This window comes from Artibeus jamaicensis, unplaced genomic scaffold, assembly GCF_021234435.1.
Source record: "Artibeus jamaicensis isolate MK-2021 breed Jamaican fruit bat unplaced genomic scaffold, CSHL_Jam_final contig_233, whole genome shotgun sequence".
In the NCBI taxonomy this organism is placed as follows: domain Eukaryota; kingdom Metazoa; phylum Chordata; class Mammalia; order Chiroptera; family Phyllostomidae; genus Artibeus; species Artibeus jamaicensis.
Genome location: NW_026521486.1, coordinates 2,390,599 through 2,405,943, shown reverse-complemented (window position 1 = coordinate 2,405,943; position 15,345 = coordinate 2,390,599). Strand labels below are relative to the sequence as shown.

At 60.5% G+C, this 15,345-nt stretch overlaps 1 protein-coding gene across 2 annotated transcripts in view; it reads left to right on the top strand.

The window, feature by feature from the left end:
* The window catches only part of FBLN1 (fibulin 1), a 64,849-nt gene that overhangs the window by 8,772 nt on the left and 40,732 nt on the right, over positions 1 to 15,345 (top strand). For both annotated transcript variants that reach the window (XM_037160202.2, XM_053661725.1), the window contains exons 2-8: positions 2,230 to 2,335; positions 4,987 to 5,119; positions 6,915 to 7,086; positions 10,893 to 10,955; positions 12,317 to 12,418; positions 12,965 to 13,102; positions 14,201 to 14,338. In XM_037160202.2, coding sequence (XP_037016097.2) covers positions 2,230 to 2,335; positions 4,987 to 5,119; positions 6,915 to 7,086; positions 10,893 to 10,955; positions 12,317 to 12,418; positions 12,965 to 13,102; positions 14,201 to 14,338 — 852 coding nt within the window. The remainder of the gene's footprint in view (positions 1 to 2,229; positions 2,336 to 4,986; positions 5,120 to 6,914; positions 7,087 to 10,892; positions 10,956 to 12,316; positions 12,419 to 12,964; positions 13,103 to 14,200; positions 14,339 to 15,345) is intronic.

The window sequence follows — 15,345 nt, the reverse complement described above, 5'->3', positions numbered from 1 at the left end:
CCAGGTTTCATACTGACAGCCACTTACCTGACAGTTTGGTGGCGGGTCACTTCAGGTGTGCAGCTTGGAAGACAGCGGTGAATGGAGAGAGGGGAGGAACAGAGCTGGAGGGGAGGCACCCCCAGGAACCTGCCTGGGCAGTGAGCTGCCCAGTGGGGTCAGGGGTTCAAACAACCCAGGCCTGCCTGACGGGGAACCTTCCTCAGCGCTGCACTGCCCTGTCCCCAGGCACGGCGGACGAGCGTGGGAAAACACAGGCCCCACTTACTGACTGCAAGCTGCAGCTCTCAGCTGGTCCCAGGTGGCTGCCTTGGCCTTGACCAGGAGCCGGCGAGCTCCAGCCAGTCAGCCCCGGGCCCTCTGGCTGCGGGTCCTGGCTCCCCACAAGCCCCTGTCACCCCTCCAGCTGCAGTGTCGGGGGGATGCGGAGCAGGGATGCCTCTGGGGACAGCAATTGCTGTGCGAATCGGTGGTTGAGGAGGTTCCCCTGTGACCCTGCCCCTCACTTGCGGTGGCTCTGGCCTGGGAGATAATTGTGACTTTAGGGATAGATCTTTACGAGTATAGACGTCCAGTTAGAGCTGTTTGTTCCCGATAGTGAAGCACCTGAGACGATGTAGGTCCTGGGAGACAGGAAAGGGGTTGGAGTGATGCCACTTCTGCTTGGCCATGTGACGCCATGTGCCTGGCACGGTGGCCTGACAGTGAATTGAGGGGGCTGCTGAGAGGTGGTAGATGAGAGGGGCCTTCCTTGCAAGCCCATCATCGGTCAGGCCGTTTCTTACAGTGCGGCCGTGGGGCCCCGCCCACGTCGCCCCCACACCTCCCCTTCGCTACACCCGGCCTGGCTATGGGCCCGGGTGGGCTCTCAGGGGCCTCTCACGGGGCTGTGTGGGGACCTCCCCTGGCAGAGGGGGCACCTCACGCCCCAGGCGGATGGGCCTCTGAGCCCACCCAGGCTCGGCTCCCCGGACAGGTCTGCTTTGCTCGGGTTCCAGCTTTGTGGCCACCTGCATTCCTGGGACATTCTAGGCATGTCATTGTCCCGCGGAGGCTCCAGTTCAAAGCGTTCCAGATTCCCGGGCAAAGTCGCTTCCATGCGTGTCCAGAGCTCCGGGCTCCAAGTTCTCGCCCTGCTGAGCTGCCGCTGCGTCCGGGTCTCCGCTGCTTGCATTTCTCAGAGGCCGAGGGAGGCCTTGGAGCTTGGGGGACCCTGCACCCCAGCCTAAGAGGGAGCCTCATTGGGGGGCCACCCGAGGGCCCCATCTCGGGAGAGAAATGAGCTCCAACAAAGCACCCGTGGCTGGCGGGGGGGGGGGGGGGCGCAGACACACCTGGCCTGGGGGGATTCACACCAGGGGGCGCTGACAGCCACCAGTGAGAAAACAGTGTTTCTCAAGGCCCAGGTTTGAAGTTCCAGCTGCAAGGTGACCCCCAGCCCCACCACAGAAGCTGTGGAGCTCATGCTCCAGCCGTGGGAGCCCCTTTTACTGAGGGCAGCTTGCTCCCCGGCTGTTTCTTCGGGGGGCCACGGTGGGGTCCTCTCCTTCCCCTGAGCCAGGGGCCCATTGGGCCGCAGTCTGGAGCGGGGCCAAGGGCCGGGCTGGGGATTGGAGAGCCCTGGTCCAGCCGTGAGGGCACGGGCGGGCCAGCCTGGGGACCCACGGGAGCCTTTTGTCTTTCCTTTCTGTGAGCAAGACGCCGTCTGTGGCAAGTCAAGGGCAGAGACCACCACTGGCCTTGGTCTTGTAGCCTGTTTGATGCGGACTGGCACCCCCGTGACAGGCGGCTGTGCAGATGGAGGGAGGGCAGGACGAGGGTCCCTGAGGCGGTCTGGAGGTGCTGGCTCTTTCCTCCCCACACCCAGGCTGTGCATCCCAGGACCCGTTTCCATTCATGCCCCTGGAGCGTGCTGCATGCACCCCCTCCCTGGTGTGTGCCCCGTACTCGCCAGGCAGGTCGCCCCTCAAGAGAAGCCATTCTCCAAGTCCCACCTTTGGCCCCAACCAGGCCGGGCATCTCCCTGCCTCCCCTATTTCTCACTATTTGTCGTTAGTGGCGCGAACCAACTCTGACACAGCCATGGCCTCTCGGACCTGCGAGCACCACAGCAGGGGGCCTCCCGCTGGTGTGGGGGGAGGGGTCTGGGGCCAGCGGAGGGACAGGGTGCGTCCAAGGGGTGAGTGGGGCATTGCTCATCACCGTCACCTCGTTCTCCTCCCCACGCAGTGGGTGCGGACGTCCCCATGGAGGCCTGCTGTGCAGATGGGCACCAGATGGCCACGCAGCACCGGGACTGCTCGCTGCCCTACGCCTCGGAGTCCAAGCAGTGCAGGTGCGTCTGCCGCGGCCGCGCAGGATGGGGTGCGTCCCTTTAGAGGGAAGTGGGGGAGGAAGGGACACTGTGTGCCGGCCCCGTCCCCGGCTGTGCGGGGCATGGTGGACAGGGAGCCCGGCCTCTTTCAGCCCCATGGTCCCCAGACTGTCCTGTGATTGGGGGTGTCGTCCCCTTCACTGGAAGGTCGGGGCGTGCAGCCCCCTCTGGCACAGCTCAACACTGTGGCCAAGTCACTTCCCTCCTAACAAAAAGGGGGTCAGGTGGTGGGGGTGGCGATGAGATCACATGACACCACTGCCAGACCCCCAAACCAGAGCAGAGTGCCCCAGATGGGCCCGCCTGATGCAGTAGCCAATGTCTCCATCAACTATCATTCTCCTCTCCCAGAGTGGAGCCTCTGGCTCTCTCACAGCTTGGGGAAAATGTGAGCTTAGAATGAAGGATGCAGATAGGAAATGTCGGTTGTCACCACAAAATAGTGAAAGTCACAGCGAGCCCGTCGGAAGCCCCTGCTTCGCACTGAGCACTTATCTCGTCGGATGCTGCTGTTCACCCATTACACAGACAGGGAGACTGAGCTTTCCTGTGAGCACAGCGGCAGGGGCTGGCATCAGGGTGTGACCCAGGCCCCGGGGAGCAGGTGTCAGGAGGGCGAGGGTACGCAGTGTCCCCTCAGCTGACATTGTCCCTTTCTCTGCCCCAAATACAGTTTAGGTGGTACTGAGGCAGGGCGAGGGGGTGCCCCCGGGAGCGGATGTGCGGGGAAGTCTCGCTGGCCTCCGTCTGGAGTGTCATTTGCTGCCTGTTACCGTGGCAGAGGACGTAAATCTTGATTTCTGAAGTTCTTCAAAAGTCAAAGCCTCATAGACCAAACAGGAAGGGAAAACGAGCCGAGAGGGTTATTTGAATTGACTGTGAGGCCACAGGGTCGGGAGGTAGGGAGCGTCCGAGGAGTGGGAGCGCCACCCAGCGGTCTGGTGACCGACCCTGCCGGCAGAGGCAGCCCGGCCCCCACCCGCCCCGGCTGGGTTTCTCGCTCTGGGACCTGAGCCAGCTCCCAGCCTCAGCTTCCCCAGGTTTAAAAGGGGGTCTGTGGGACCCTCCTCCCAGGGCTGTGATAATGGTCAGGGGTGAGGGAAGCAGGCGCCACGAAGCCCAACCCTGGGCTCCTGCCAGCACTGGCCCCACCAGGCAGAGCTTCGTAACTGCTGCCCGCAGGCCCCTGGGGGGCTGGGAGGCTGTTCTTCCCCCCAGGCCATTCCTGCCCCCCGTCCCTGAAGCCTCTGCCTAGGTCTGGCACACAGTAGGGCCACGGCCAAATTTTGTTTTAATTGTAGTAAAATGCACAGAACGAATGCTATCACCTTAACTGTGTATGAGTGTGCAGTCCAGTACTTCCCATTGCGTCCTGTCTCCCATTATGTCCAGTACCATCCATCTCCAGAGCTTCCTCATCTTCCCAAGTGGAAGCTGTCCCCGTGAAGCAGGGCCTCCTGTTCCCTCCCCAGCCCCTGGCGGCCGCCATCCTGCCTTCTGTCTCTGTGACTGTGACCCCTCCGGGTCCCCCATGTCATCGGTCCTTCTGTCCCTGGCTTCTCTTGCCAAGCCCCGTGCTCGTCCTCAGGTCTCATCCGTGCTGCAGCCAGGGTCGGAACTTCCTGCCTTTTGAAGGCCCAGGAACGTTCCACTGTGTGGACCCCATTTTGCTGTGAGCTGCTCTGACCTGGTGCACACGGACCTGTTTGTGTCACTGTTCTCAGTTGTTTGGGGCCCAGACCCAGAAGTGGAATCGCTGGGCCGTGGGCAGTTCTGTCTTTAATTTTTTGACGAGCCCCCCCCCCCCCCACTGCTGTCCGCAGCAGCCGCGCCGTTCTGCGTTCCCACCAGCAGGACCCGGCGTTCCGGGTTCTCCACACCCCGGCCTTGTTTTCTGTGCAGCCAGTATTTCTGAATAAGTGGATGCACGGATGCGTATCATCTGGTTGCTCTTCCTGACGATTTAGTGAAATGCCTGTTCTTTGCAAGTCCGCCCGAAGCTTGAGCGAGTGGACAGAACTGGCCCAGAGCTCCAGGGCAATCCAGGAAACACGTGGGAAGTGGGGCTGCAGAGCCCCGCCCAGTGGAGGCGGGGGAAGGGCCGGCTGGGGGCTGCTGCCCTGGGGTAGAGGTGGCCTGGCTGGCAGTGCAGGGAGACTGGGTGGGCCCTACCCTCCCTGGACGGCTCAGCTTGGGCAGCCCCTCCTGCCCTCGGTGGCTTTGGTGGAAGCCAGGGTCACATAGGGTCCGGTAGGAGCCACACAGGTGACTTACGCATACCTCCTGCTCTCCCGCCTGCCGTCAGGGCCCCGACCCTTACTGGGCTCCTGGGGGCAAGCTACTCCACCTTCTTTCTGGAGCTGTTTCCTCTGAGTCCAGAAAATGGGGATGAAGGGGCAACATTTTATGGGGCAGGCTCGGGGCTCAGAGAGGTGCATTGGGACTCCCCAACTCCGCTGCAGACCCCCCTGGCCCCCTGTTTAGTATTTCTGATGTTTACCAGGCACGACTGTGTGCCAGGCGCCGGTCCGTGTCTGGGGTGGGAGCGGTGGGCTGGGCGGGCCGCCCCGCAGAGCCTCGGCCCCGGCCCAGCCCCGCCTCGGCCCCCGCAGGATGATCCAGGAGCAGTGCTGCCACAGCCAGCTGGAGGAGCTGCACTGCGCCAACGGCATCAACCTGGCCAACGAGCAGGACAGCTGCAGCACCCTGCCCGGCAACGCCAGCCTCGAGGCCGTGTTCGTGAAGGTGAGCCCGTCCTGCTGGCTGGCCACCTGTGTGTTTGAGCGGCAGGGGTGCCTGGCCCAGGAGGGAGGAGAGTGACCCCTCAGGTCTCCTTGCCCCCCCCAGTGTAAGCAGTCAACCCTGAGCAGCACCCCGGGCCAGTTCGAACCCTGGGGAGATGGCGATAGGGAGGTGCAGGCCTGCCCTGAGGGCTTCCCGCTCCTGGCTTCGGGCAAGAGCGCAGAGGTCAGAGCAGGGGTCACTGCAGTGTGGGGCTTTCGAAACCCTCTTGGTTCGAGGCCGGCAGCCCAGCCCCGCTCAGGACGCCCTCGAGGTTCTCTGCACCCAGGCCAGTCAGAGTGCAGGGCTCAGAACAGCCCCCCACGGAGGCCTCCAGTAACCCAGCCTCCGTGACCACCCTGGAGGAGAACGCCAAGGTTCAGAGAGACGCACATTCCACAGTGGCCTCTCAGGACCACCGTGGGGGTGGGCGGGGCTGGTGAGGCCCAGAGTGGGTCCTGCCCTCTGGAACGTGAGCTGGGAGCGAGGCCGTAAATCATGCTGTAAATCATGCTGGGACTCAGGTCCGGGTCGGGCCACCCGCCTCCCCGCCACAGGAGGCGGAGTCTCCGAGTGGCTGCTCAGAGCTCTGGACGGCATGTCCAGGTCTAAAACCGCAAATCCACCAGGGAGGTGTCCGGGCTGTGTCCCCACCTCCCCCCTCCCCACAGAGGGCGGGACATAGCTGACCTGTGGCGCTCGACTTGGAGAGTTGCCCTGGTCAGCTGGGTTTCTGTTGGAGGTGCCTGGGGCAAAAGCGAATTCCCTGGAAAAAAGATTTCCTGTCCCTGGCTAGCCAGGCAATGGAGTCATTTCAAGGAGCCAGATTCGGAGTGAAGTCTGGATTCTGAGGAGGGCTGCCTGGGTTCCTCTCGGGGGATTCTGTCTCCACACAGATTGGGGTGGGGAGATTTCCAGGGGGAGGACTGAGGGGTGCTGCCTACCCTCAGCCTTTTAGCACTTTTATGGGGGATTTCTGGCGAGAGGGAGCTGGGTGGGGTGGTCTGGTCAAAGCCAGCCCCTTGGACGCTCCATGACCGCCTCCCCGGGCAGGGCTGGGGCCCTGCCAGCACCGTCTGCCTGGCGGGCAGCTCTGCCCGCGTCCCCAGACTGGAGAGAAAGGCGGGTACAGGAAAAGCCTGGAACATTCTAGCGGGGGTGCGAACAGGTCGCTCTGGCAGATGAGTGATTTGTGTTGCCAGGAGGCATGAGTCACGCCGCACAAGGTGGGGAGGCGGCCGGGGCAGCCCCCGCTGGCAGCTGAGTTGTATGAGGAGCCGGGGAAGGCCTGCCCGTCGGCCCGGCTCCCGCCGTGGGCCTTCTGGAAAGTCTGAGCTCCTCTCTGGTGACCAGGGCCAAAAGGGCTTTTCACGTGTCAGGGTGCGTGCTGTCCCCAGGGTTCAGGTGTGACTTTGGGTACGCTGGGGTTCCCAGTGCACAGTTCGATCCCGAACCACCCTGATTGGGAGCAGAGCCAGGTGCGTGTCCGTCTCCTGGGCACAGCAGAGAAATCTCAGGCCACAAAGGAGGGCTGGCGCCCACAGAGCTCCCGTGTGACCTGACAGGGTCCCTCGCACAGCCGCCCCTTCCCGGAAGCGTGTTTTCGGGCTCGGCTTGCTTCACTATTTGCAGTCCCCATTTAGAAGAGGTAGCTAAGTCAGGCCCGGGCCTTTGCTGTCTGGGGAGAGTGGACATGGGGACGTTGGAGAGGCCTGAGGTCTGACTCCTCCATCTGGGGTCCCCCCCACCCCGTTCGCAGAGATGTTGCCACTGCTGCCTGCTGGGGAGGGAGGCCCAGGCCAAGGGCCAGAGCTGCGAGTACAACCTCATGGTCGGCTACCAGTGCGGGCTGGTCTTCCGGGCCTGCTGCGTCAAGGGCCAGGAGACCACGGACTTCGCCCCCGCGGACAATGGGGACCACCAGGAGACAGGTAATCCCCCTCCTCCCTTCCTCTCGGGTAGTGTGTCGGTCAGGGCTGTCCGGAGAGAGCTGTGCGTTAAGGAATTGCCTGACGCAACCGTGGGCGCTGGCAGGCTAAGTACAGGCCGGGCCAGCAAGGCAGAGGCCCAGGAGAGAGCCCGCGTGGCAGCTCGAGTTGGAAGGCTGTTTGCCAGCAGAATTCCCTCGTGGCTGGGGGCGGTTGGTCTCTATCTTCACCCCTTACCAGGCCCACCGTGCTGTGCAGGACATTCTGCTTTCCTGAAAGTTTGCTTATTTGAATGTTAATCTCATCTAAAAATGCCAGCCCCGCACTATGCAGACTAGTGTTTGATCAAACATCTGGGAATCATGGCCCCACCGTGTTGACACATAAATTAACCGTCACAAGCAGGGTCAGCACACATATGTACTGTAGTTTGGGAAGAAACGAGCGGGGGCATGGGCTGGTTATTCCGTCTGCAGATCGGGAGACCCAGGCTGGGGGGGTACAGGGTTGGGGTTTGCTTTCCAGCAGGGAGAGCAGGTTTGCAGGCTCCCGCCGGGCGCCCCAGAGACCTGGCGGGGGGCTCTGATTGTCACCTCACCTGAGACCCACTGTCCTGAAGCAAGACAGAGGACCTGGGCCCTGGGCTCTGACGAATCAGGTTCATGTCCCTGTGCTAACACAGCCAGACTGATTCTCCAGCCCTCAGTCACCTCATCTGTGAAATGGGCATAATTACAGGTCCTGGGGAGGATTCAGGGGGAGGCTCCGTATAAAGTGGCGCAGTGCCTCGCTCCATTGACGTTTGCTGCCACCATTCTTTCCTGTCCCTCCAACAGCCCTGGCGGTGTGGGTGGCTGGCTTTGCTCTTGTTTCACGGGTGAGGACCTGACACTCAAGGTCACACGGCTGACACAGGAAGGGGGGAGCGTGCCCACTTTCCGTCTCTGGGTCGGTACCGCCTCCATCTGGGGCCGACGATGCATAGACAAGAGGCCGGGGGTACCACGTGCTAACAGCGGGCTCTGCTCTCTCAAGTAACAGAGGCTTGCTCAGCAAAGGGGCGAGTGACCCCAAGAGCAGCTTCGAGAGAGCTCCCTGCTGTGTGCCCGCCAGTTCTGTCTGCCATGTGTGTTTGCCCGGAGCCAGATGAGTCCCGGAGCCGGCGGGTGTGGCGCAGTTCCATGATTCAGGAGACTTCATGGCCATCTAATGATTTCTTCCCCTTACACAGTGGTTTCCTGGGAACGGAAATAACCCCGAAAACTCCAGGCGTCCGTGTGCCTCCGGGCCCCTTTCCTGCTCACTCTGAGCTCTGCACCACCCCCCCCCTCCCGGCCCCCTGCCCGGAGCAGGGGTAGGAGGACCGAGGGAGGAAGGGCTCGCAGGCCCCTGGTCTCTGAGTCGGGTCACCCTTCGCTGTGGCCTTTTGACCCCAGTGGCTTTAGCGCTTCGGATCAAATGGAGCAGTCTCTCATTCTTCATTTTTAATGTCTCCTTTCGAGGGCCCCCGCAGACGCCTGGGGCGGATTTCTGATATCTCCGTCGTAAAGAGGGATTGGAGCCACATTCTCACTCCCTCCTGGACTTTTGAAGTCAGAGATGACATTTTTACTTTAAACAAACCCCAGCCCTTACCCCGGCACAGCATTCCTCCGTGTCTCCGGGGAGGACTTGTGTTGATTTATGTCGTGTTTCGGTAATGATCTCTGGCCTGGGCTTCTCTGCGGCTCCAGCTGTCTCATATCTCCCCCTGCCTCTGTTGGCTCCGGTCCTTGCCCCAGACTTTCCTCGGGGTCTCTGTGAGGGCTGCCCGCCCCCCTGCCCCCGCCCCCCACTCCCCCAGTTACAGCTGCGCCTCCCTTCCTCCCTTCCTCCCTTCCTCCCTCCACTAATGTGGATTGTGGGCCTGCTGGGTGCGGAAATTGTCTAAGCGTTTGATAGTCAGTTACGACTGTTCGATCTAAACTTAAAAATCAGGGCACCTACGTCTGTTTTCTCAACTTAGTTTTTCTAGTCATTTGTTTGTATTCTATGCTATCAGAGTACGTTCATCTAAGACCAGGGAGAGAACCCAGTTCTTGTACCACAAGGAGTTTTGGGAGAACCATGCTGGGCCGCATTCTGGTTATTTCCATTCTACAGATGGGAGGCCCAGGCTGGGGAAGCGCAGGTCCGAGGTTTGTGTTCTGGCAGAGGAAGCGGGCTCTCTGGCTCCCACAGAGCACCCCGGAAATCTCCACGACCTCATCACCCAGCCAATGGACAGTTCCTCACAGACCCTCCCGGCCTTGTCCAAAGAACCCTTTGGAGGACGGAGTCTGGATGTCCTGGCTGTGCTGGGCACGTGGAGGGGGGAGCGGGGAACTTGCTCTTTGCTGGGGTTGAAGGCACCAACTGAATGAAATGCCCCCAAATCGATTCCCCGAGTAAAGATGCCCCTTAAGCCAGAAGAGATAGTTACACCCTAAACGATTCTGGCTTAGCTCCTTCCCAGGTGAAAAGCATTATTTAGAGACCCTTCCTGTATTGTTATAGCCTCCGAGAAAGAATGCTGGTGCGTAGTTAGAATGTGTCCACATTGTGCTGCACCGGACAGCGGAGTTACGAATTGAATTGCTTCTCCGCAAGGACGGCCGTCGCTCCAGGCGCCTGTGTCCCGCGCTCGCTGTGGGCAGTCAGGGTCCCGGGACGGGGGGAGGGCAGGAAACCGGCGTGCGGAGAGGGGCTGTTTCTCCCAGGCCACATTTCCTCGCAGTCTTTTTCTGTCTCTTTGGCTCTGAGCTCGGCCCCCAGCGTGGCTGTCGTTGCTGCTGGTTGTCACGGGCTTGCGCTCACGGCCATTTGTCTGGTGAAGGGCCCTCACCATCGGACTGGAAAGTAGCTGCGGACATTCTCCGCACCCTGGGCTACGTCCACCGCAGTGAGAAGACCTCGCTCGTGCCTCTTACGCTAGGGCTGCTAGTGGGATTCCACCCTATGAAGTGAGGGCCCCAGCACACACCAGGTCTGCAGCCCACGGCCCCCGAATTTTCTGCCGAGAGCAGGGGCCTGGTCTGGCCGAGCGCCAGCCCTTGCTTGGAGCAGATGCTCACACGCCTTTGTTGAATGAATCGAGTGAGCGACTGTCAGTGCCGGACACGACGTTGAGCTTTGCAGGCAAACTATGAAACAAGTGCCTTCATGTCCCAGGGCTGCTGTAATAATGTCCTGCAGACCGGGGGGGCTTAACCAACGGACACGTCAGCTCACAGCCTGTGTGTCTGTCACCATGTCCCAGTTCCCGCTTTTTGTGAGGACACTGCCCTTGGGTGCGGGGCCACCCTACTGCCTTCAGCCTCACTTGCTCATCAGCAAAGACCCTTCCTCAGTGAGGCCCATTCGCAGGTGCTGGGGGCTGGGGGTTCGGCATCTGCAGGCAGGGGGACGAAATTCAACCCACAACTGTGAAGTTCACCAGGTGCATGGCTGTGGGTTTGGAGGGTGTGACTTGATTTACAGCAGGGCCGTGCCTGCCTGGGCTGAAACGTTCAAGTAATTTGGACACCGTAACAGCACTCAGCGTTCAGCGGATAATTCCAGGCCCTTGGGCTGGTGCTGCTGCTGTGTTGTAACAGATCTTTTAGAGACGTGACAGTATTTATGAGGGTCGTCTTCTTTTTCAAAAAGATAAAGTGAATACCGAGCTGTTAGGAGGTAGACAAATGGGCGTTACTGCCTGATACTTCTGAGAAGACAAACTGCCGGTGTCTCCCAGAGGCATGGGCTCACGGCGTGTGGATAAACATGTCTTTGCCTGTCTTGCCCCTCAGCTAAGATGCCTGAGATGGCGGAGGATGAGCAGGAGGATCCGTACCTGAACGACCGCTGCCGAGGTGAGACGCGGCTCCTTGCCGGGCCCTGCGGGAGTTGGGGTCAGGGCTCATCTCCAGGGGCTCGGCCTCAGGTGGTGCTCAGGGGCACCTGGGAATTGCCCCCTGGCTGGGCGTCTGCTGCAAGTCACTCCGTCTGTCCTCTCTGCACTCCTAGGCTCCTTCCCTTCCCTCTCCTCCTCGAGGGGGCCTGGCGGGCAGGAGAAGGTGGGCTTAGAGAAGGAAGCCCTGCCCCACAGTGCCCACCTGAGCACCACCCCGCTCCCAGGCTCTGTGAAGGGACAGCACAGCTTCCCCCGAGGCGTGTTATTTGACACTGTGTTCTGGCGTCCCGCTGGGCCACCGGGGAGGTTCGATCTGGAGACCTTGGCCAATGTGGAGTCGGCAGGGCCTTGCAGGTTTCTTTTTTCCTATGACGGAAGTGTGTGTCCCCTTCCTGGAGCACGCCGGCCCGTGCAGACTGGCAGGTCCGCTACACACACAGTCCCTTCAGCAGCTTGCCCTGTGGTTGGGCACGGACTGGAGAGCCAGTTCAGTCACCGAAACTGGGGCGTGTGGTGGGTGCGCAGTGACACTCAGCACAGGCGGGGGGTTGGGGGCAGGCCAGAGAGCCCAGAAAGCCTCCTAATCCGCTGTAGGCTGGGCGGGAATGGGAGGGTCTTCTGGGGGGGGTGCTGGAAAGTAAGGCTGCGAGGGGGGGCTGTGGGCAGCGAGACTGGAGAGCGAGGGGTAGAGGAAGAGGCTGGGGAACCGGGCAGGGCCCCACAGGCCCTGGGCTGCGGTCAGGCTGTTCCTAGCAAGATCTTTACCTGGGCGGGGGTTGGTCCCGATGAGACACACTTTTTGACCTCCACTCAGGCTGCCCTGTGGGCAGCGTGGCTGGGGGGCAGTGGGGCTGCTCCAGGAGCAGGGTGAGCCTGGTGAGCCGGCGGCCAGAGCGAGGTCGTGGCAGTGGGGCCCCTCGTGGGAGTGGGATTGGGGCCGAGGGCGGCCTGAGGGACATGAGGGGACCAGAGGAGGCCTCTTCAGGGCCCCGCTGCCCTGGGTGGTCCGGTCCCTCAGTTCGTGTGCCTGGTGGCAGCGTCACATGCTTGTCTGTGTCGCCCCTTCCAGCTCCGCTGCAGCTGCAGAGCCCACCCTGCATGTGCCCGATTTGCAGACCAGGGCTGGGACCTGGAGCAGCAGCCCTGGGGTGCCCAGAGCCAGGCCCCAGGGGGCTCCCGTGGGAGGGCTGCAGTGGGCTCCAGCCTGCAGAGCCTGCCTGTCTGTGTCCATCCTCCCGAGGCCCTTTTCTCAGGCCTGGCCCAAGGAGACCTGGAAGAGCGCCAAGTCTGGCCTCCGGCTCACGCTCGCTCTGTTTGCAGGCGGCGGGCCCTGCAAGCAGCAATGCCGAGACACGGGCAAGGAGGTCATCTGCTCGTGCTTTGTGGGCTACCAGCTGATGCCTGACGGCTTCTCCTGTGAAGGTAAACATCCCCGTGTTCCTGGGGCCAGCTTGACAGCAGGTCGCTGCCCCTGGGAGCCTCGGCCTCTACCTGAGACATCTGGGCAGGTTTCACTTTGCACAACTCAGGGCCCCCCTGTTCCTGGGTGAGAGAGCCAGGACCCGCTCTCCAGCAGCCCCTGGAGTCCGTAACGGCCTGCCCCCACGCAGGAGAGTGTGAACACCATGCTGGGAGTGAGGGCTGGGTGTGGGCTCCGACTCGGCTGTGAATCTGGGATCTGCTGAGTGACCCTGGGCACGCCTTGCAGCCCCCCTCGGCCCCTCGTCATGAGATGGGGAGATGGAGGAAGTGATCGCCCCTTACAGGGTTCTTAAGGGTCATAGGACTCCAGTCTGGCCTGGCTCTTGGCCAGGAGCCATTGAACTGAAACTTACCAGGGGAGGAAAGCCCAGGACTCCAGTCCAGTGCACAGCGGGCAGTGTGTGGGGCCTTGATGGGTGGGTGCCAGGAACCTTCGCCTAGAGCGGGGCTCCTGCGGTGACCCCTGTGTCGGTCTGTCTCTCCTAGATGTCAACGAATGCATCACGGGCAGTCACACCTGCCGCTTTGGAGAATCCTGCATCAATACCGTGGGCTCTTTCCGCTGCCAGAGAGACAGCAGCTGCGGCACTGGCTATGAGCTCACGGAGCATAATGACTGCAAAGGTACAGCAGGGCCCCAGCCCGGCTGTGGGGTGGGCAGGGCGGCTGCAGGCTCCCAGAGCTGTGCTCCGCGGGGCTGGCTCCCCTGTGGGCTCATTCTTGACCCGAACGCTGAGTTGATGCCCTGGCCAAGTTTGCATTTGTGAAAAGGCTCAGAGGGTGGTCACTTAAAAAGAAGACCCGGAATGAGTTTCAGGTGCTCACATGTGCTTGTTACAGAATATATATATTTTGCACGACAGCTGCCTTCTGTCCGATTTCAGGCTTCCTTGAAGTCCAGAGCGCCCTTCCCCTGCATAAAAAAATGATATTTCTGGCTGCCGGCCGGCCCCTGATGAGCCATAGATGTTATTTGGCAGATAAGGCTTTGATGGGGAGCCCGTAAGACACAGATTCGTGCCAAACGTTCCCAGCCCTTCAGAGGGCAGACCACTTTTGTAAAGACGTTGAATTATGGCTGAATTACGAGGGCAGCTCCAAAGCCAGGCACGCCCTCCTGAGGCCTGGGGCTTTGGACCAGCTCAGCGCGCCCCACCCCCGAGGACTCCCTGGGTGGTTCCGCCCTGCGGATGGACGCGCTGGGTGGCTGGGACCCTGAGGACACAGGGGCCCTGCCAACTGAGTCTCCACGTTTGAAATCTGACAGCTGTGAACTTCAAGGGAGGGCAGCCAGCGCTCAGATCTGAGATCGTGACAATCACCATTGTCCCTATTTGCAACATTGTGACAACTTCAGAATGAATGCGTTTATAGAGACAGTGTTTATTGCCACGAAGATCAATGCTGGAAGATCTAAACAAAACGCGCACATGGTCTGAAGTGGGGGGTGGGGAGCACCACAGATGTTGCCAGGAAAATGCCTGGGTTATTTATTATGTAACAGAAAGTTTGCCTCCTCGGAGCCTTGGGGGAAAAGTCAGTGTTTTAAGTCTTGGCCAATTCGGGCCCTTTTTGAATGTGGCCTCTCTGTGGGAATGTTTTGGGTTATAGTCTGAGCAATAGGCATTTAAAAAAAGAGCAACTGTGTTGTGATTTTAAAGTGTTGTGAGATGCTTCTGGCAGGACTCTCGCTAACAATTTCCTTTCTTTATGATGCACCAGATATTGACGAGTGTGAGAGTGGTATTCATAACTGCCTCCCCGATTTTATCTGTCAGAATACTCTGGGATCCTTCCGCTGCCGACCCAAGCTACAGTGCAAGAGCGGCTTTATACAGGATGCTCTAGGCCACTGTATTGGTAAGACTCTGCCGCCAGCGACGGGTCCGCTAGGCGGGGCGAACGACCCCTCTAATAGAGGGGGACTCGTGGTGTCTGGGACAGAGGTCGGCCAGCTTTTTCTATGAAGGGCCGGCACACACGTTAGGCCCCGTAGGCCGGAGGGCACCACTCAAGCTGCTGAGCTCTGCTGTGTCGGTTGTAAAGCATCCATAGATATGTCGACAAATGGGCGGGGCTGTGTCCCAATAAAACTTTATTGACAAAACCATCAGCAGGCTGGCCTAGGCCCCAGGGCTATATTTGAGTTTAGCGAGCCCTGGTTTAGACCCAGGAACTTGAGTTTTCGAGTCAGACACCTGGTTTCGAACCAAGGGACCTAAGATGACTTACTTCCTCTGAACCTCACTTTCCTTCCCTGTAGAAGCATCATGACGTCTGGCCCTAGGCCAGGCCCACACAAGGTGCCCGTGTAGTGTCGGCTATATAGACTCGTTTTTAACAGTATTCTATTAGTAGTCCAATGCACTGACACCGCACAGATGGTGGTTAATGGGGAAGGGGTGTCAGGGTTCAAGGGCACAGAGTCTCAGGGGACAAAACGAAAAGTTCCATGGATAGTGGGGGTAGCAGTCGCATGATGTCGACGTCCTTAATGCCACTCATTGGTGCACTTAAAGGGGTAAAAGTGGCAAAAACGCTTCACATAACTGCGCTGGGGCATTTAAAGGCAGATATGACAGGTGCCCTTAGGGCAGGGGCTGCCCGGAACCCCCCCCCAGCCCCCGTGTCACTGAGGGGGCGTCGCTGAGGGGGCGGCGGGAGTAAGCCGGAGGCCCCAGCTCTCCCAGGGCTTGGCAGGGAGGGGGTCCCGCCTGGACCTGCTGCAGGCTGGCGGGGGGCCCTGCGGGAGGCTGGCATCTGCTCTAGGGGATGGAAACCCTGACTCACGGCAAAGCCAGGCCGCTCTCCACAAAGCAGGGGCGTCTGCAAGTCTCAGCTTACCCTGGTTTTCCCTCTATGGGGCG